This window comes from Hylobates moloch, unplaced genomic scaffold, assembly GCF_009828535.3.
Source record: "Hylobates moloch isolate HMO894 unplaced genomic scaffold, HMol_V3 SCAFFOLD_14, whole genome shotgun sequence".
Classification (NCBI taxonomy): Eukaryota; Metazoa; Chordata; class Mammalia; order Primates; family Hylobatidae; genus Hylobates; species Hylobates moloch.
In genome coordinates this window covers 93,138,327-93,160,873 of record NW_026652289.1, presented here as the reverse complement: position 1 = coordinate 93,160,873, position 22,547 = coordinate 93,138,327, and the positions used below count along the sequence as shown (strand labels likewise).

Below are 22,547 nucleotides of genomic sequence, written 5' to 3'. Positions count from 1 at the left end.
CATAATACTGAATAGGGAAACGTTGAAAACATTCCCTCTGAGAACTGGAACAAGACGAAGATGCCCACTCTCACCATTCCTCTTCAACATAGTAGTGGAAACCCTAGCCGGAGCAATCAGACAACAGAAAGAAATAAACGGCATCCAAATCAGTAAAGAGGAAGTCAAACTGTCACTGCTTGCTAACGGTATGAGATACGATTTTTTACCTTGAAAACCTTAAAGACTCCTCCAGAAAGCTCCTAGAACTGATTAAAGAACTCAGCAAATTTCTGGATACAAGATTAATGTACACAGATCAGTAGCTCTTCTATACATCAACAGCGACCAAGCAGAGAATTAAATCAAGAAATCAACACCTTTTACAATAGTGCAAAAAAAAAAAAAAAAATCCTAGGAATATACGTAACAAAAGAGTCAAAAGACCTCTGCAAGGAAGACTACAAAACAATGCTGAAAGAAATCATAGATGACACAAACAAATGGAAACACATCCCATGCACATGGATGGGCAGAATCAGTATTGTGAAAATGACTATACTGCCAAAAGCAATCTAGAAATTCAATGCAGTTCCCATCAAAATACCACCACCATTCTTCACAGAATTAGAAAAAACAATTCTAAAATTCCTATGGAATGAAAAAAGAGCCTGCATAGCAAAAGAAAGACTAAACAAAAAGAACAAATCTGGAGGCATCACATTACCTGATTTCAAACTATGCTATAGTGCCATAGTCACCAAAACAGTGTGGTACTGGTACAAAAATAGGCACATACACAAATGGAACAGAATAAACCCAGAAATAAATCCAAATACTTACAGCCAACTGATCTTCAACAAAGCAAACAAAAACATAAAGTGGGGAAAGGACACCCTTTTCAACAAATGGTGCTGGGATAACTGGCTAGCCACATGTAGGAGAATGAAACTGGATCCTCATCACTCACCTCATACAAAAATCAACTCAAGATGGATTAAGCATTTGAACCTAAGACCTGAAACTATAAAAATTCTAGAAGATAACATTGGAAAAACTCTTCTAGACATTGGCTTAGCCAAGGATTTCATGACCAAGCATGCAAAAGCAAATGCAATAAAAACAAAGATAAATAGCTGGGACCTAATTAAACTAAAGAGCTTTTGCATGGCAAAAGGAACAGTCAGCAGAGTAAACAGACAACCCACAGAGTAGGAGAAAATCTTCACAATCTATACATCTGACAAAGGACTAATATCCAGAGTCTACAACGAACTCAAAGAAATCAGTAAGAAAGAAAACAAACAATCCCATCAAAAAGTGGGCTAAGGACATCAATAGACACTTCTCAAAAGAAGATATACAAATGGCAAACAAACATATGAAAAAATGCTCAACATCACTAATGATCAGGGAAATGCAAATCAAAACCACAATATGATACCACCTCCCTCCTGCAAGAACGGCCATAATCAAAAAATCAAAAAACAGATGTTGACGTGGATGTGGTGAAGAGGGAACACATCTACACTGCTGGTGGCAATGTAAACTAGTACAGCCACTATGGAAAACAGTGTGGAGATTCCTTAAAGAACTAAAAGTAGAACTACCATTTGATCCAGCAATCCCACTACTGGGTATCTACTGGTGGTCTTAGAATGGCCACTTACCTCTCTGAGCCTCAACTTTCCCTTCTATCTACCCAGAGGAAAAGAAGTCATTATTCGAAAAATATACTTGCACACACAGGTTTATAGCAGCACAACTGCAAAATCATGGAACCAACCCAAATGCCCATCAATGAACAAGTGGATAAAGAAACTGTGGTATATATACATATACATATATATATATATGTATATATATATGTATGTGTGTGTATTCATTCCTTTTTATGACTGTGTAGTATTCCATCATATATGATGTATTCCATCATATATGATGGAATACTACACAGTCATAAAAAGGAATGAATGAATTAACAGCGTTTGCAGTGACCTGGATGAGACTGGAGACTATTATTCTAAGTGAAGTAACTCAGGAATGGAAAACCAAACATCATATGATCTCACTGATAAGTGGGAGCTAAGTTATGAGGATACAAAGGCATGAGAATGATGCAATGGACTTTGAGGACTTGGGGGGAAGGTGGGAGGGGATGAGAGATAGAAGACCATAAGTATGGTGCAGTGTATACTGCTCGGGTGATGGGTGCATCAAAATCTCACAAACCACCACTAAAGACCTTACTCATGTAACCAAATACCACTTGTACCCCAATAACTTATGGAAAAAAAAAACACAGACTTTAAAAAAATACAAAAATTAGCTGGGCATGATGGTATATGCCTGTAATCTCAGCTACTGGGAAGGCTGAGGGGAGAATCGCTTGAAGCCAGGAGGCAGCAGTTGCAGTGAGCTGAGCTAGCGCCACTGCACTCCAGCCTGGGAGACAGAGCACAACTCTGTCTCAAAAAAAAAAAAGGAAAAGAAAAAAAAAAAAAAGAAAGAAATCACGCATCACCATGACCATTATCATTGGTAAGGTCAATCCTCTGGGCCACATCTAATTCTTAATTTTTTTTGCATTTCTTTTCTGATTATGAAAAGTAAATCTGGCTTATTGTAGAAATTGGTAAGTAGAATAAACTTTTAAAGAAGGCAAATCACTGGAGATAACCCATAGTAACAGTTTGATGTATGGTTTCTCTAATTGCATATTTAAAAACTAAAGTGATATCCTGTGGTGCATATTAATTTGTAACATGTTTTTGCCACTTGTTGGGCACATTTTGTAGGTCATTGCGTATGAGCAGTAATTGCTTTGATTTGAGCCTTAAGATAGAGGGAATAATTTTCAGTTCATCTGCTTGCCCTAGGCATATTTACTTCTGGGTTTTAAGTAACAGAAAATGATTGCCTAGCTTAAGCAAAAAGGGGAATTCCTTGAAAGGATATTGGGGCAGCTCATGGAACCTGAGGAGCAGTAAACAATCAAACTAATAAAGGACAGGGGCCAGGTCTTCTGAGGCCTTGGCAGCAGGAGTACAGGGACGCCCCCATCTCTGGTTCTCTTAGTTCCAAATACTAATTTCCAGTAAATATGGCGATTGAGGCTTAACCCTGGACCGGACATCTTTAATCAGGACAGCACTGTATTGTGGCAATATGGTAGTTCCACGGTAATCCTGTATTGAGAAGGGGAGTGGGCAGGGAAAAGGGGATGAGATGGGGGAGTAGGAGAGGGGAAGAGTAGGGGGAAATGGGGGAAGGACAAGAACAAGAAAAATCAGGTGGAAAAAGAAGCTTGTAAAATGAAGGTAGTAGACACAGTAAAAAATAGATTTCAACCTCAAAAGGAAAAGAAGACATTAGATCCATTTCTTTGGACTATTTAAATTATCCCTAAATATGCTCTACCAAAATCTAATATTTGCGAAATTGTTAATCAAATGTTTGATGTTATTATAGCAGTGAGTTAATTGTAGAACATAGTTCAATTGAGCTGTATTTTTATGTGGTGGTTAAACATTTCTAAACTTTGAGACTCCATGTATAGGTACTGTATATATTTAGGCCCCTTTTATAGGACTTAGGGCATTGTTTTAGTGTTTTAGATATTTATAGAGGTATATAAAATAGTCATAGTTTTCGTTCCATGACAAGCTGTTGGCAGTTTCTATATTTCATTTGCCGAGGAGTCCTTGGTCAGGAACGAAACTCCCAATTATAGCATCTTTTCCATGGAAAATATGATCTACATTATGAAGTGGTTTCTAAAAATATGTTGCGGCTAAAAGCAGGGCCTGCTAATTTATCCATATAAATCTATAGAAACATACAGATGTGCAGATATTATTACACAAACACAGCTCCTCAATCAGGCAATATATACACATTCACTAGCCTAAGCAAGAATAGTTATATATCTGTCCATGTTGAAATATAGATGGTAACGGATGGCTTCAAGTGTTTGAAGAGAAACAAATTAATTCAGAGATTAAAACACATGAATGTGAAAGCCCGTGCATGTGTATTTTTAGCTCTGATTGCTGAATGAAATAGCTTTCTCCAGTGATTTCTTCCCAGGCCTTCTTTATCATACAGAGTCAGATGACAATACATTCTAGTATCTCTGTTTGGTGGCCCCTTTTTGCTTTCCTTAAGCCTGGATTTCTAATTTTGATTTTGATAGATACAGTGGCCAGCCTCTAGTCTTAATCATTTTACAGTGCAAGTAAGAATAGGCCTTTTGAACCATTGTTCTGGGAAGCACAGAAGCTGCAGTCGAATGGCAGCCTCCTGAGAAAGCTCAGAGTGTGCCCTGGAGGATGTCTGGCCTGGAAGGGATTGGGTTCCCTAAGGTCTTTTTTCAGTGGATCAACCACAAGGGCTCCATCATCCATCATTTTTGGGCTTGAAGGTTTTCCTCAGAAGCCCAGTCCCTGCACCTGGAAGGATTCAGAGCCACAGTTTCTAGAACATAGTTGTGTTGATAATTATTTATCGAATAACGGAGAGGTTTCTAGGCTTCTCAGGCCTGGATCACAGATCTTGAGATGACCCCGGAGGTCTTGAACTTTCCATGGTCACTACTGGTTAGAGAAAAGCAGAAAAGACCTAGAGAATCGAAAACATAGGATTTGACATGCTCAACCTGGCCAAATTCCAAAACAAGAAGCTCTTGGACAATTAGGTCAGGTCCCTGGCTCAACGGGAGAGTGTTTTGCTTATGGGTGCCATCCGTGTGTGTGTGTGTTGTGTCTGTGTGTGTGTGTGTACGTGCATGTGTGTCGTGTTTAGAGACAGGATCTCCTACTGTAACCCAGATCCTGTAACCCAGGCTGGAGTGCAGTGGCATGATCAGAGCTCCTTGCAGTCTCAAACTCCTGGGCTCAAGTGAGCCTCCCGCCTCAGCCTCCCAAGTAGCTAGGACCATAGTCATACACCACCGCATCTGGCTAATTAATTTTTTTTTTTTTTTTTTTTTTGTGGAGTTGAGGTCTTGCTATATTGCCGAGGCTGGTCTGAAACTCCAGGCCTCAAGCAGTCCTCCCACCTCAGCCTCCCAAAGTGCTGGGATTACAGGTGTGAGCCACTGTGCCCAGCCAGGTATATTTTTGAACAAAGGAATAAAAATAAATTCCGTGAAGATACTCATTTGGATCAGACAGCCTTGGGGTCCACAAGCTGATTCAGATGAAGGGAAGGATTTCTCAATCACGTGGAACTGGATGAGCCTTAACCTCTTTCTAGTTGAAGAGATCAAACATGGTTTCAACTATTAGCAGGCTGTTGAAATAGCAGTTTATTATTAATTTATAGCGACTCTTATCAACTTTGTCATCACAAAATTTAACATTTATAAAATAGATATTACCATTAACCCTGTTTTGTCCATAAGAATATTGAGACTTAGAGAAATTTAAAAATTTACCAAGGTCGTCTAGCAAGTCAATAGGTGGTAGAACTGGAAATCAGATCTGCCCTGCCTCTTGTGCATTATGGGTCAACCAAAGTGGAATAATTTTAAGGGACAAATCTTGGGGAAGTTCTGAAAGCCAGAAGGGACAGAATAAGGAAATGTTTAATCCTGGGTTTAAGATGCCAGATTCCTTGTTTGTGAGTTCTCTCTGGAAGAGCTTCATAAAGATACTCATACATCTGTAGGAAAAGATACTTTAATGTCCTTTTGTGATTTCTAAGGAGAAAAAAAATGTGTGAGATAGTAATTCTCAAACTTTAGTATGCAAAGGCTTGTTAATACAGAGAATGTTAGCTGGGGATGGTGGCATGCACCTATAGTCCCAGCTACTTGGGAGGCTTAGATGGGAGGATCACTTGAGCTCAGGAGTTTGAGGCTGTAGTGTGTGATGATCACACACTTGTGAATAGCCACTGCACTCCAGCCTGGGCAACATAGTGAGCCCTTGTCTCTGAAACAAACAAACAAACGTAATATTGGACCCCAGCCCCAGAGTTTTTTGACTCAATAATTTGCATGTCTAATGAGTTCCAGGCGATGCTAATGCTGCTGGTCCGAGGACTGCACTTTGAGGCCCGCATGTGCAAGGGAAGCCTATCCAGTGATTTTAAAATGAGGTCTCCACGTAATTTGGACCACAGATTACATGGAGACTCCTTATTTTTGAGCAGGTGGTTCCCCAGAAAATCCCCCAAAGCATCTGCAAGTTTTAATTGTTGTTTTGTTTTTGCTTTTAAGAAAGGAAAATGGGAATATCAGGGAATGTGAGAGCAGTGAGTTTTAACTATGCTACATCCTAAATAGCTAGAAAAAAAAATAATGATATAATTCCTTTTGGGAAGAGTGAGCTAGATGGGAGGCATCCAAAACTCATCAAAAACTAATCTCATCCAGAGATAGTCTTTTCATTGGTAAAAGGAGAGCTTTGTGGCCGAAGTAAATGCAGGACAATTGGTGCATCTCTCTACCTGCCAGGCAGATTTATTCCATTTCCCGCTGGTGTTCTCAGTAGGGAAGCTGAGAAATGCCTTATAGAGTAAGTGCACAGCTCTGGTCCCTTTAATTATATGTGATTGAGTTGTAGTTTTTGAGAGCTGCACTTACTTTAGGAAATGTGTACTGTAGTGTATGTTTGAACAATTAAAAAGTGGGTGTTTTTGATCCAGATCATCTGTGTCTCTTATGAGAAATTCTCTGAAAATGATTTTTTTCACTGTTGTCTGTGACAAAATAGGTTCTTGAAAGACATCATCTAGTTAAGTGTGTGCAAGTTTAAGGGGACATAACTCTGGCAGCAGCTTGTTAGCAGGTCTCAGGCTGGATATTGAAACATGTTCTGAGATGGAGGGTTGAATGCAAAAGGTTTACTGGGAGGGCTCTTGAAATCAACCGTCAAGGGAGTGAGGGAAGCAGGGCCTGGCAGAGGGAGAGGCTGAAAAGCAGTGAAGTCACAGCAGACTCCATGGGCAATTCTGGAGCTAGGATGGCACTTCAGAGTCGCCCCATATTGAGGTACGGGTAACAGGCCTTGGAACCCCATATTAACCAGTCAGGTCGTTGGATGCCTGCTGCCGCTGGGGTGGGGACATAACATGGGCAAGGCAACTTCCCCTAGAGAGCACAATTTCTGCGGAAGGAACTCAGCTATGATCCATGAGAAGTGAGCATTCCAGCAACTGGAGGAATGAGTACCTCTGTCCTGAGGGGGGATTGGATTTATATAGGGAGACAAGGGTTACGCTTTGTTTTGACGACATAGCACTACCTAACATTCATATATTGAATACATTGTATTTCCAAGGCAGCCTACTAGGTACCATGCAATATCTGAAGAAAGCCAGACATGTATTCTGCCTTTATAGAAACTTATACCATCCCTTACTATATACATGATAGACATAATTTGACCTACTATATAACATATTAACTATAGCATTCCAGTTATAACACAGAGAATACTTTGCTGGGTACTAGGTGTTGTATAAATTAGGTTAAACCCAGTTCTTTTTTTTTTTTTTTTTTTTTTTTTGAGACACGGTCTCACTTCCTTGCCCAGGCTGGAGTGCAATGGCACAATCTCAGTTAATTGCAGCCTTGACCTCCTGGGCTCAAGCAATCCTCCCACCTCAGCCTCCCCAAGTAGCTGGGACTACAGGTGCAAGCAAACACACCTGACTAACTTTTGTATTTTTTGTAGAGACAGGGTTTTCCATGCTGCACAGGCTGCTCTCAAACTCCTGAGCTCAAGCAATCCACCTGCCTCGGCCTCCCAAAGTGCTGGGATTACAGGCATGAGCCACTGCACCCGGCCTAAACCCAGTTCTTAAAGTAGATAGCCATTATAAGGATAAAGCAATAATAATGGCTAGCATTTACTGAGGTATTGTTCAAAGCACTATTATTATTCTTACTTTTTATATTTAAGGCATTGAGACATAGAGAGCTTTAAAAACTTGTTCAAGGTGACAGAGATTGTAAGAGACAGCTAGATTTTGAACTCTGGCTGTCTAACTGGAGTCTACCTAACTAGATTTTCCTCACTTTCTATTCTCATAAGAAAGTAGAGTTACAGATAAAGCCATCAAATCTTAACAGCTATAATTTTGCACTTTTGTTTATTTCTGTATTGCCTGCCCAAACACTTTGCACTGTTTCATGTGCATAGTATCACTTAATGAAGGTTAGATGATAATTAAAAGGAAAAAATAATTTGCTTCCATCTGCCTCTACTGAGTGCTGTTAGAATAAAAGAATGGAAAAACAATAAATTTACAGCATAAAGGGAGTCCCATAATTCTTATACTGCCCATAGGGAAAGACCCCTTTCTTATAATACCCAACTTCTTGTACCAAGAAACTGAACGAGACAAAGTTCAAAATATGTATAAACAATCCTTGCAAAAGACTGCACTCTAATAAGCTTTGCCCCATGCACAAGCCAATAACTGACCATGACCCCAAAGCCTCTTACATTTGTTTCTGGTTTGCTTTAGAGCAAGAGTCAGAGAACAACAGCCTGCAGGCCAAATCCCATCTGCTACCTGATTTCGATATTGCCACCTTGTCAGCCAAGAATGATTTTGACGTTTTTTAAATGGTTGGAAAAAACACCCCAAAAGAATATTTTGTGACACATGAAAATCATATGGAATTCAAATTTCAGTGTCCATAAGTGTTACTGGCACACAAGGCACATCCATTTGTTTATGTATTGCCTGTGGCTGTTTTTCTAGCTACAACAGCAGAATTGAGTAGCTGTAACAGAAACTATATAACCCGCAAAGCCTAAAGTATTTCCTACCTGGCCGTTTTCAGAAAAAGTTTGCCAACTGCTGCTAGAGTGATTCTCAACCTTAGCCTTGTTGGAAGCATTTGGAAGAGATCTTAAAACTTCTGACCCCCAAGCCCTGTCCTGCACCAATTAAGTCAGAATCTCTGGAGCTGAGACCCAGTCTTCAGAACTTCGTAACATTCTTGGTGGTGTAGCCCAATGTGCAGCCAAGGCTGAGAACCACTGCCTAGAGTGTTGAGTGCATTTGAGGGGCAAATGGATTAGATCTTGCTGCCTCCAGGATGACCTTGCTGCCTCCAGATAAGAGAGAGAATGCAGGCCACTCTCTCACTGCTTGTGTGTGCAAGGGGTGATGTAAGCAAAGATGTTCAGGACCTCCACGTGCCCTCTGGTAAAAGCCTTTCTTCTTTTTTATTTTGAGATGGAATCTCACTCTGTAGCCCAGACAGGAGTGCAGTAGCAAGATCTCAGCTTACTGCAACCTCCGCCTCCCAGGTTCAAGCGATTCTCCCACCTCAGCCTCCCGAGTAGCTAGGACTACAGGTGCCCACCACCACTCCCGGCTACTTTTGTATTTTTAGTAGAGATGCGGTTTCACCATGTTGGCCAGGCTGGTCTTGAACTCCTGACCCCAGGTCATCCTCCCACCTTGCCCTTCCAAAGTGCTGGGATTACAGGTGTGAGCCACCGCGCCCGGCCATAAAGCCCTTCTTCTTTAGGAGATGAGGATGGGGGAGGCAGAGAGGAGAAGAGAGGATTATACCAAATATCTATCCCAGAATATAGAGTGACTACGTTGAAAACAAAATTCCCCAGAATGGAATATCATCAAACGTATAGGCAGTGTAACCTTCCCTAGCCTAGCCTCTAGGAATAGGTGACCTGATTCCTTAACACCCACTAACACAACTATTTGGTCTAAGCTATAGAGCACAGAACCTGTTACTCTGTGCAACGAGTCCAAGTAGGTTTAATCAGCTGTGTGGTTCATGAACTCTGTAACAGAATCACTTGGAAGGTTTGTTAAACTGTAGATTCCTAGGCCTCACCTCAGAATCAAAACCTCTAGGAACAGTCCTAGAAATCTGTATTTTAACCAGCACCCAGTTGATTCTTAAGAACTTTACAGTTTGATCACCACTTACCTAAATGGTGTACTCTCCGTGGATGTGCAAGCTGAAGTTGTCCTACTATTATTTGTCAAGGTGGATTAACTGGCTAGGCCAGTTGTTCATTCCTTCCAAAGGTGCACACACATTTAAAAGAATGGAATTCCCAATAAAATTTACAACATATGTGCCAAATAGCCTTTAAAAGAACCAGAGTTATTTAAAAAACAAAAACAAAAACAGTGGTAGAAGTAATATATTCATTACACCAATTGCTGTCTTGCTCAATAGTATAGACACCTGTATGACGAACTGTTTTACTGTTTGTTTATTTATTTATTTATTTATTTATTCATTTATGTATTTATTGAGACGGAGTATTGCTCTGTCACCCAGGCTGGAGTGCAATGGCACAATCTTGGCTCACTGCAACCTCCACCTGCCGGTTCAAGCAATTCTCCTGCCTCAGCCTCCCTAGTGGCTGGGGTTACAGGTGTGCATCACCATGCCCAGCTAATTTTTGTATTTTTACTAGAGATGGAGTTTCACGATGTTGGCCAGGCTGGTCTCAAACTCTTGACCTCAAGTGATCCGCCTACCTTGGCCTCCCAAAGTGCAGAGATTACAGGTGTGAGCCACCACACCTGGCCAAACTGTTTTAAATATCTTTAAAATTCCAAGTATTCTCTGAAGAATTTTTGGAAGCAGATATACATTGTTTAGAGTGACCTGAATGAATAAAGTGGGTGACTGAGTAAGACCTGTTTTCGTTTTTGTTTTTTTTTTAAATGAGCTTTGGCTTTTAAGTGACCACATTATGCATCAGTGCACTCTAACTCCAAAAGACACACCTTCATAATATTTTGAATATTTTGTCAAAAACAGAGTTGTTTTAAAGAATCCCAGTTTACCCTAAAGTAAAGGAGAACAATCTTTTGAATTTATAAATTCCCATGTATTTTATATGAAACCAACTCTATTTCTTATTGTCATTTCTTTAACCACTTATAAAGCCTATAAGCCAACAGTTTGTGGGTGTAGGTGTTTGAATTTTGAGATACATGATTGTATTACAGGAAATCTCTGTGGGGACAGGAAAAAACCAGCACTTAATGTCCGTTAACTAGTGAGATTTATAGGGGAGATGTGATACCCTAGACAAGAGGGTCTTTCACCTCATTCCATTGTGATTAATGGGTTCACATTTGCATCAGAACCAAAGGGCAGAATCACAAAGTAGACAGACAAACCCATTTCCTATGGTTGCTGAGCTGCGTTGGCTAGCAAATGTACTTTAGAATCAGACTTTAAGTACAATTCAGGTGTACAGAGTGGTACACTAAGTCAGTGTGGGGATGAATGCTGTGGGCAGTACTCAAAGGTTTTATTTGACCATCCTGGGACTCGAGGTGCCTGTTTCTAATGTGAAAGGATGTATTTTATGAGCTGAGTTCACCCTCCTAGAGTGCATGGGTGATGCCCCTTGATAATAGCACAAAGCAAGTTTAAGGCTTTCCATTTTCAAGTGGTGTATGGGCATTGACTGCATTCATTGTGTGCTTATCGCCACAGAGGCAGGCTCCTGTTCTAAAGTGTCCTGTCTGAGGGCTTTCACAAATTCTTGGATGTCTTTAATTTCACTAAGCTGGACAAAATTGAACACATAGATCACTGAGCCTTGTTGTCCTGGAGGCAAAGATTTAAAAAAAGATGGTACTGGTTTCCCTAGAACAATAAGAACAGCGTAATACCACATGGATGTGCAGTCTGAATTACTCAGAGTCTCTTCATTCATAACAAGAAGGCAATCCGAGACATTTAGGGCCCAACATGTCCCTTAGGCTTTGTTAACTGATTTCTTTAAGGACTTACGTTGGAGATGCAAAGTGAAAGAAAGTCCTTTGGGAAATGCAGGTGAATTTGTTTTGGCTGAGTGTCATTGACTTTTTATTTTGGAAAGGCTCTTGCTGTGATTAAAATTTTATTCTCATTCCTATTTGCAGGGACAAAACTGGAACTACTCCTTCACTGCATATGTGACTAGAGGGGTGTGTGTGTGGGTGGGGGGATATGGGGATCATTGCCTTTAATCATTCCAGCTGGGCCCCTTTGCCTGGTTTCATGTTGCACATTTTCTGGCTTTCCTATTTACTGAAGAACTGCATCTTGACATTCACCAGAAAATATCTGCCTCACAGCCTCTCCTCCCATTAAATGCTCCCCTTTGTCTTGGGTTGTGATATTGCCTTCCAAACTTAAAAAAAAAAAAAAGTATGTGTGTGTGCGTGTGTGTGTGTGCGTGTGTGTGTGTGTGTGTGTGTGTGAGGCGACATTGCTTCCAGAGGAGCTTAACTGTTTAAGGGTTAAAGACACAGAAGAATTATAACTTAAGTGTTGTAGTGGCCAGGAGTTGGTGAAGAAAGGTGGCTTTGTTTGGATGATTAGTTTGGACTCTGTTAAGACAGACAAAATATCTTTTTTTGGTCTTATGGTGTAGGCAGAGTTTTATATGCTTAAAAGCAAATCTTCAACGGCATTCTCATTCTCTTACATCAGCCCACTTCTCCCCTTCTCTCTCATGTGGCGAAACAATAAACAAAGTGGCCACTGTTGGTGCTCTGGGGCGTTTCTTTTTCTTTCTAATACAGGCTCCCAAGATGGAAATCTTTAGCCATTGAAACCCCAAAATTTCTGCTCCTCTAAGAGCAGACACTTGCTGAATGTTTGCTAGCTGGAGAAAGTCTCACGGCCACTCAGCTCCAAAAAGGTTCTGCAGGAGGGCAGCTGCTTGGGCCGCAAGAATGGCGGGGACCCCCTCGGCCCCAGGAGAAATGGCTCTCGACTCTGTTTTCTTTTTCTTTTCCCTCGGCATTTGTAAAGTTGGCCCAAGGGTGTGGCTGAGACTCCAGAAAAGCACTGAAAGTACTATTTGTTCTTGAAAATGTTACAGTTAATGTCTTGGTCCCAGTAGCAGGGAAAGAAAAGATCTTTGTGAACAAAAGCAACAAAATGCAGGCATCTATCTGCCTTTCCTTGCTGGGATTTCTTTCAGGAGATTTGTTAACGCTGCTATCAGCAAGGCAAGTGGACAAATAGGTCTTTTACTGGAGAGAAGCATGGCTCATCTTAGAGTCTCCAATTCAAAAAATTAATAACCACTATTTTTTTGAGAAAAGGTCTTGCTCTGTCACCCAGACTGGAGTGCAGTGATGTGATCCTAGCTCACTGCAGCCTTGAACTCCTAGGCTCAAGCAATCCTCCCGCATCGGGCTCCTGGGTAGCTATGGCCACAGGTGTGCACTGCTGTGCCTGGCAATTTAAAAATATATATATTTTTGTGGACACAAGGTCTCACTGTGTTGTCCAGTTGGTCTCGAAGTCCTGGACTTGAGGGATCCTCCTGCCTCGGCCTCCCTAAGTGGTGGGATTACAGGCATGAGCCACTGTGCCTGGCTAATAATTACTTTTTAAAGCAAGTTCATAAGCACAAGTTTTCCCCTTTTTTTCTTTTGAGCAGAGTTTTGTACATCAAGGGATTTTGGGCGCTCTGTAAAGCCTCACATGCCTCAAATATACAGTTCTGAGTGAGCGTGTGAGTGCACACTCATATGTGTTTGCCCAGGTGGGAAGATCCTGGCTCCAGATGCTCGTTTCTTCCAGGAGGTGGCAGCCAGCGCATAGACAGCAGAGGGCTGGGGAAGGGCAGGGGCATCCGAGTAAGCCTCTTCTAGAGTCGGCCCCTACCACTTTGTCCTTTTGCCTGGGTAGTTTACCAGCCACGCTGGTGTTAACGATTGGCCAAAGAGCCGCCCCTCACTATGTTAGGGGAGTGAGCAAGGGAAGGACAGTCAATATATTACTTCCCCTAGTCTCTAGAGCCTAGGACTCCCTCCTTTTCATCCATCTGGCAATATGTTTCCTCCCCGGTGCTTGTGGGTTTTGAAGTCAGAACTGGATTTGCATTCTGTCTCTCCCACTGTCAATTGCCTTATTTGTACAGTTATTTAAATTATTTGAACTTTATTATCCTCATTGGTAAAATGAGGGTAAAGTCCATACCTTGGAATGGTACTGTCACGACTCAATGAAATGATGTACATAAGGTGCTCACTTCTGGGCCTGACCATAAAGAGTGCTCAGTAAATAGGGGCTGGCCAGGAGCGGGGGCTCACACCTCTAGTCTCAGCACTTTGGGAGGCTGAGGTGGGAGTCTCGCTTGAGCCCAGGAGTTCAAGACCAATCCAGGCAACATAGGGAGACCCTGTCTCTACAAAAAATAAAAAACAAAAAGAAAAAATTAGCTGATTGTGGTGGTGCTTGCCAGTTGCAGTGGTCCCAGCCACATGGGAGGCTGAGGTGGGAGGATTGCTTGAGCCCAAGGAGGTTGAGGCTGCAGTGAGCTATGATCGCACCACTGCACTCCAACCTGGGCAACAGAGTGAGACCCCCATCTCTACAAAAACAAAAAATTAAATAAATAAACAGGGGCTGTTGTTTCACTGAAACTTGGGCTCCCTGCTACTGCAAGGTGTACCGTTCTAAAAGGCTTTACTAAACGCGCTCAAGATTTTTCATCTTTATGAAACTTTTGGGAATAGAAACGGGTAACTCTACTTAAATAACTGAAAAAGGAAATCTGGATTTAGTGGCTACAAAGATGGAGGAGTTAAAAGCTAAGCTGGAATGGGAGCAGAGAGAGAAGTAAAGAACATCTGTTAGTATCCATAACAGGAACATGGTCCCATCTCTCTGTGGGTGTCACCTCTCCGTTGGGACATCTTTCATGTGCCTTCACATCTCAACACCTTTGCCTCACACTAGCAAAACTCCTGCTGAAGGAACTTACTTTGCATTATTTTCAATATTTTAAAGGATTACTTATCCAATCAAGTGCACAATGAAAATAAAACATAACATTGTTTACCTTGTTTATATCTAAACATCAGTAGAATCAGAAACAAAACAGCAAACCACAAAAAAAAACACCTAAAACCAAGCCATAGTTTGTAAGCTCTTTCTATATTACTATTGACACAGGATTAATTTTATATAGCTGCTACCAATGTGTATATACTGTTGCAAGTTCTACTTTTTCACACTAATTTATATAGACTTCTTCATATTTCTATAGTCCGAGTGGCAATATTTATTTTGATATGTTTTATCTCTATATCACAAGACTTTGTGTTGGTTTCTTACTTGAAGTGTTTCTTTTACTTATATACTCAATGCTATCCCAATACAGCCTTCTCCCCACCTTGTCAAAGGTTGTAATAAATTATTTAAACAAATTGTTTTTAGAGACAGGGTCTCACTCTGTCACCCAGGCGGGAGTGCAGTGGCACTGCAGCCTTGAATTCCTGGGCTCAAGCAATCCTTCCAAGTAGCTGGGACTACAAGTGTGTGCCACCATGCCCCACCTGTGCTCTGATAAATTTTGACATTTGTCAACTTTTACCAAATTACTCACCAGAAAGATTGTATTAATACTAACCAAGGCCCCTGGCAATGGATAAATATGCCTAAAGCAGAATATTTCCCATCTTTTCCAACGCTGGGTTTTGTATCTTTTTTTCCTAATTTAATGTGAGTGAAGTATCTTGTTGTTTTAATTTTCAATTTTGAAATTATAATGAATGTGAATATTTTCCCGTCTTAAAAAACCAAAGGATTTCTCTCTCCTTTGGTGTGAATTATCGGATCCAGGGGTCAACAAACTATGGCCCATGGGCCAAATCTGGCCAGCCACCAGTTTCTATAAATAAAGTTTTATTGGAACACAGTCATGCTCACTTGTCTACATATTGTCTAAGGCTGCTTTTTGTGCTACAATGGCAGAGTTGAGTACTTGCAAAAGAGCAAAGTCTGAAATATTTACCATCTGGCACTTCACAGAAACAGTTTTTAGACTCTTATCTCTTAGTTAATATTCACTCTTGTACTACCATATGTTATGCTTCAGCAATATCAAAGTACGAGTAATTCCCCTCATATCATGATACTTTGTGTTTTGGTGTCTTCACCTATGCTCTTCTGTCTGTCTAGAATTTCCAATCCCCTCCCTGCCAGGAAGGTTCATCCTTTCAAAATCTCCTTGAGAGGTATTCATGCTATAAAGTATTCCCTTCAACTTAAATTCACTGCATTACTTTTTGTTAGAAGATATTGATAATTGGTGTGAGAATCAAAACAAATGTGTGGGAAAACAGTTTGTGAAATTACAAGATGCTATATAAAAGTAACAACTTCTAGTAAAAAATTACTATATTTGGCATATAATTATTGTTATATTTTTTTATTGTTGTTATTATATTTGGCAGCATCAATATCCACCTTTGTTTTTACTTTAAGTTCACATCATTTATAGTCAACTTTTTTTTTTTTTTTTTTTTTTTTGAGACGGAGTTTTGCTCTTTTTGCCCAGGCTGGAGTGCAATGGCGCGATCTCAGCTCACTGCAACCTCCGCCTCTCGGCTTCAAGCGATTCTTCTGCCTCAGCCTCCCAAGTAGCTGGGATTACTGGTGCCTGCCACCAAGCCTGGCTAATTTTTTGTATTTTTAGACCAAAACATCCAAATCACTCTCATGGAGTAAAAGATCTGCCCTATCTTATAATACCTCTTTATTAAATACTGTCAATAGAGTGGGGTGCCTGGACTAGCTATTTTGGCAGTATCAATGCTAATTTGGATTAATAATGAGTCTTATCAATTATTGAGTAATCATTAAGATGACTCAAAACGTCAATCAACCAACCAAGCCAGAGGGCCCAACTATCTGTGTTATCCTTGTATTTGACTCCAGAGAACAAAGGATAGAATCCTAGAGAAACAATAAATATGAAATCCTGAGAATATATGCTAACCGAAGATCCATTCTATCCTTTGATTGCAGATAATTATGCAAAAATCAGACAAGATAATACCTTGAAGAAGAGTTTCATTTATATAGAAAAAATGATCTGAGCTAAAACATACATTATAAGTGCAAAATAATGCCTAGAATGTTTGGGAATTCTGCTTATCTTTCAAAAGTATTTTCTAGAAGAACATCGCTCTGCACTACAAAATATCATAGCTGTAGTTTTAAAAATGGGTCTGCATGGCTGGGCGCAGTGGCTCACGCCTGTAGTCCCAGCACTTTGGGAGGCCAAGGCGGGCTGATAACGAGGTCAGGAGATCGAGACCATCCTGGCTAACACGGTGAAACCCCATCTCTACTAAAAAATACAAAAAAAATAAGCCAGGTGTGGTGGCGGGCGCCTTAGCTACTCGGAGGCTGAGGCAGGAGAATGGTGTGAACCCGGAGGCGGAGCTTGCAGTGAGCTGAGATCGCGCCACTGCACTCTAGCCTGGGCTACAGAGCGAGACTCCGTCTCAAAACAAAAACAAAACAAAACAAAACAAAACAAAACAAAAATCGGTCTGCATTCCTCTCTCTGACCTCTCCCCACTTCCTTTGGGAATCTAAACTATAGAAAATATTATTGTGAAATATAATATATATAAAAACTATAATACAATGTTGCATGTGTATGTGTGTTGGTGTGTGTGTGAGAGAATATAGTTTATTAATTTAAACAATGATCTCTGGGGAATCCAGAAGAGATTTCCATTTGCCTTGTGAAAAGTTTAATATATGTGTTCAAGGCCACAAGGCTAAGGTTCAAATCACACAGAGTGAAAGCTTGGGCAGTTATGAATGCTCAGAGTCCCAGAGACAAAAGCTTTTAGTTATAACTGCATTTCTGGAAAGAAGGGCGCCAGTTCCTTCACCACTTCCATTAAGGAGCAACTACTTATTTTAGCGGTGCCTTTCTCTCAGGAAGTGCAATATATAGGAAGGGCAGAAAAGTAAGCAAAGGAGGAAATTTGATATTGATTTCTTTTCTTCTGTGAAATTACATGAAAGCTCAATGGCTTGCAGCAGCAACCTCGTCAATAAAACTCCATTTGAGACCACCTTGAAGTTCAATGTTCTCCCGATCCTTTTAAATTTCCTCTAGTGTCAGGTTCTTTTTGTATTTAATCGTCTTTAGTTCTGAGATACTATGAAGCTTTTTATTCATAACATTACAGAGATGATTTTGCTAAAGATAAAACTGCGAAGTATTTCCAGATGACAATGCCCTGCCCCTCCTTTTTGGTTAAAAATCAGCAACACAAAAAACAAAATCTGAAAACCCAAGAGAAAACAGAGATGAAAAAAGCGAACAGTAGAGCTCCTTGTTGTAAAGCAATTGCTCAGTATCCGGGTGCTGCAAGGTTTTCCTGCAGGAGTAAGTACAGCATTTCCTCCTGTGGGGCTGGGAGAATACCGTTTGTGTCAGACTCACTATTATGTATGTGTACTTTTTGGTCGTGATAATTTCTAACATTTCTTAAACCCTTACTGTGTGGAGGTAGTATGCTAAGTCTTTATTTATATGGTTTCTATTCTTTAGGGAAGCAATAAGTCGCCTGTGTGAAGCTGTCCCCGGGGCAAATGGAGCCATTAAAAAGCGAAAGGTAAATGTTGATGTGGTTTTCTTGTTTATGTTTCCCTAATTATGGCAAAGATAGTATGAAAATCGCTGTTAGTTCATCCCACCATAGGACCCAAGGTCCAGCCTGGCCTTTATTAGGTGGCATGATATCAGAGCTGCACTCAAAGCTGCTCTTGTCCCTCGAATCTTTCTGAGTTGCCTGACACTGTCTGACGTGGTGATACCTCCAGCTGCAGAGGGGAGAAAGCCCCTGGGCTTTATGTCAGAAATGTAGGGTGCCAGACTTGGCTCTTACTGACCAGTGAGCATGGGATCTCATCTTGCTGAGACTCTGTTCTTATTTCCTGTGGAGTTAGGGAGTTGCACTAAATGGCCAGTTTAGTGCCTTCCAATTTCCACATTTTATAATGTATGTATTCTGCATCATAACATTTTAGACCTTTTAGGCTTCCTGGCCTATTTTCTAGTATAAATATGGATAGTGGTAAAGGTGAGGTAATAGCACATGGGAAGAGTAGCTTTCCCTGTGGAAAGAAAGCAAAAGTTTTGATGTTAGACAGACTCGGATTGAAGTCCTGCTTCAGCCACCTACAAATGGTGTACTCTTGGACAAGTCACTTAACCTCTTGGATGCTTGGTTTACTCATCTGTAAAATGGGAGAAAATGGCACTTACTTTATAGGGTTATGTAAGAAATAAATTAAATGATGTCTACATACTACATACCACAGCGTCTGTCATCTATTATGCTTTCTGTGTTAATGGTAGCTAGTATTATTGCTATTAAGCTATGAGCCCTAGAATGTTTTGTTGGTTTGAAAAGTCCAAAGGGCCAATGCAAAAGCTCTTAAGATAACTATATAAATCATATAGAATTGCAGACTGTTTAAGGGAAGGGTTTTTTTTGTTTGTTTCATTTTTTGTTTTTGAGACGGACTCTCGCTCTTTTGCCCAGGCTGGAGTGCAGTGGCGCGATCTCAGCTCACTGCAAGCTCCGCCTCCCAGATTCAAGCCATTCTCCTGCCTCAGCCCCCCGAGTAGCTGGGACCACAGGAGCCCACCACCACACCCGGTTAATTTTTTGTATTTTTAGTAGAGACGGGGTTTCACTGTGTTAGCCAGGATGGTCTCGATCTCCTGACCTCATGGTCTGCCCGCCTCAGCCTCCCAAAGTGCTGGGGCCACAGGCGTGAGCCACCACACCTGGCCGAGAAGGGATTTTTTAAGACATCTTCTGGTCTAACCTCTTCACTTTACCAGCTACTAAACTGAGTCTGAGACAAGAGATCGTATTTGTCTGAGTCACTAGGATGATTAAGGTCAGAGCCAGGTGTAGAAGCCAAGTCTTCAGATTCCCAGCTTAGGGCTCCATTTCTACACCATTCTGCCCCATTTTTGGTTATCATTCTTCATTATATTACATAGGGGTGAACCCAGTGTCACCCAGAGAACCCACAAGGTATGAAACATTCTGACAAATGGCTCTTAAATTCTATCAAGGACTCCCTATGACTAGTTTATTTCACAGAACCCATGGTTCCAAAGTAATCTCTAACCTCTTCCTGCTTCTCATAATTTCTGATTAGGAAGCTTCAACTGGATGATTCCAACTAACAGGCAAGATATTCTCATTTAAGGAGCAGGGATTCCCCATCCCAAAATAAAACAGAGCAAACCTGGCTATCATCTATCCGGAAAGCACACTTGCAGAGAAAAACAGAAAAGCAGCTAGTTTCCTTCAATAGCTAGCATGTATTGAGTACTTAATATGAGCCAGGGACTCTTTCCAGCACTTTAGGGTTTTTTATTTTCTTTTCTCTCCACTTTATTGTGGTAAAATATCCATAACATAAAATTTACCATCTTAACTTTTTTTTTTTTTTTTTTTTTTGAGACAGTTTCACTCTGTCACCCAGGCTGGATTGCAGTGGCTCACTGCAACCTCTGCCTCCCGGGGGTTCAAACGATTCTCAATGCCTCAGCCTCCCGAGTAGCTGGGATTGCAATCATGTGCTACCATGCCTGGCTGATTTTTGTATTTTTAGTAGAGATGAGGTTTTGCCATTTTGGCCAGGCTGATCTCTAACTCCCTGGCCTCAAGTGATCTGCCCACCTCAGCCTCTCAAAGTGCTGGGATTATAAGCATGAGCCACCACTCCCAGCCTCATCTTAACCCTTTTTAAGTGTACAGTTCAGTGGTATTAAGTACATTCATATTTTTGTGCAGCCATCACCATCATCCATCTTTAGAACTCTTTTCATCTTGCAAAACCGAAACTCTACACATTAAACAATAACTCCCCAGTCCCCTATCTCCCCAGCCCCTGGCAACCACAATTCTACTTTCTGTCTCTATGATTTTGAGCACTCTAGGTACTTCATATGAGCGGAATCATACAGTATTGGTCCTTTTATGATTGGCTTAATTCACTTAGCATAATGTCCTCAAGGTTCATCCATGTCATAGCAGGTGTCAGAATTTACTTCCTTTTTATGGCTGAAAAATTTTGCATTGTATGTATATACCACATTTTGCTTATCTATTCATCTGTAGATGGACACTGGGTTGCTTCCACAGCTTAGCTATTATGAATAATGCTGCTATGAACATCAGTTACAAAATCTTTCAGAGACCTTCCTTTCAATTATTTTGGGTATATACCCAGAAGTAGAATTGCTGGATCATGTGGTTATTCTATTTTTAAATTTTTTAAGGAACTGCCATACTGTTTTCTACAGCAGCTGTACCATTTTACATTCCCACCAATAATGCACAAGGGTTCTAATTTCTCCATATTCTCACCAAGCCTATTCACATTTTCAGTTTCTTTATGATTTCGTCTTGATAGGTATTCTAGGAGTTTGTCCATTTCATCTAGGTTCTCCAATTTATTGGCACACAATTATTCACAGTAGTCTCTTATAATCCTTTTTATTTCTGTAGAATTGGTAGTAATGTCTTCACTTTCATTTCTGATTTTAGTAATTTGAGTCTTTTCTCTTTTTTGCCTTAGTTCATCTAGCTAAAGGTTTGTCAGTTTTGTCGATCTTTTGTGAGAACCACCTTTTGGTTTTATTAAATTTTATCTGTTTTTCTATTTTCTATTTATTTTATCTGTGTTCTAATCTTTATGATTTCCTTCCCTCTGCTAGCTTTGGGTTTTGTTTTTTTCTAGTTCCTTAAGTTACAATGTTAGGGTTTTGACTTGAGACCTTTCTGCTTTTTTAATAAAAGTGTTTATATCTATGATTTTTCCTCCTAGCACTCACTGTTTTCACTGCATCCCATAAGTTTTGGTATGCTGTGGTTTTTGTACTTTGTTAATCATCAGAAAAAACCTAGCCACAAGTGTTATTATTTATCCCCATTTTACAGATGAGGAAACTGGGGCTCTGAGAGGTTAAGTAACTTGCTTAGTGACCCAGTCAGTGTATGGAGGAGCTAGGTCAAGCCCGGGAAGTCTGGCTCCAGCATTTACACGCTTAATCACGATGTTATCTGCTTCCTTGCCGAGCAAATGCCCTGGGAGGAGGGAGCCAAAAACGATTTAGGACCAGTTGAATATAGTCAGATCTTTGTTTGATTCCTTTAGATCTTTTAGATACTGCATCATTAGCAGTTTGGAGTGCTAATGGATAAATGATTTATTCATTTATGTGATCTCCCATGAGTTTTGAAGTCTAAAAGTTAATGAACAACCGAAAGAACTGGGGGTTCCTGAGAGACTATACAACATAGAGTAAGAAGAGCTAGGCTGCTATGTCAGTACCAATAAATTGACCCAGATATAGTCAATTAATGTTTCACTATCTTAATACTTTTCTCGTTTGAAAATGTGGATAAGCACCTCTGCCAGGCCTGCCTCCACTCTTTAGTAAAAGTTGGTCAGTATCCCATCCTCAGCCTCCCCTTTCTGTTCCCTTCTCCTCTCATTTCCATAATGACCTCTCCCAAGGCCAGGGTCTGCAGTTTCTCCCCTGTCTTTTTCTTGAAGGAGAAATCCTATAGCAAAATTGCCAAAATTGATTTTAAAAGTAGTAATTATAATCACTACAGTTTGTTAGCACTTCGCTGTGTACTATGCATTTCCATATACTTTATTATTAATACTAAATTTGATTCTCCTAAGACCTCCCATGGCTAGAGGTAGAAGAATGGAAGTGATAGTATTATTAATCCTGTTTTGAAAACAAAAA

The 22,547-nt window shown here is 40.5% G+C and overlaps 1 protein-coding gene across 1 annotated transcript in view; it reads left to right on the top strand.

Annotated features, from left to right (window-relative positions):
• SHC4 (SHC adaptor protein 4) overlaps positions 1-22,547 on the top strand; it is a 138,866-nt gene that overhangs the window by 52,588 nt on the left and 63,731 nt on the right. Inside the window, exon 3 of the mRNA XM_032174244.2 lies at positions 18,309-18,372. Coding sequence (XP_032030135.1) covers positions 18,309-18,372 — 64 coding nt within the window. The remainder of the gene's footprint in view (positions 1-18,308; positions 18,373-22,547) is intronic.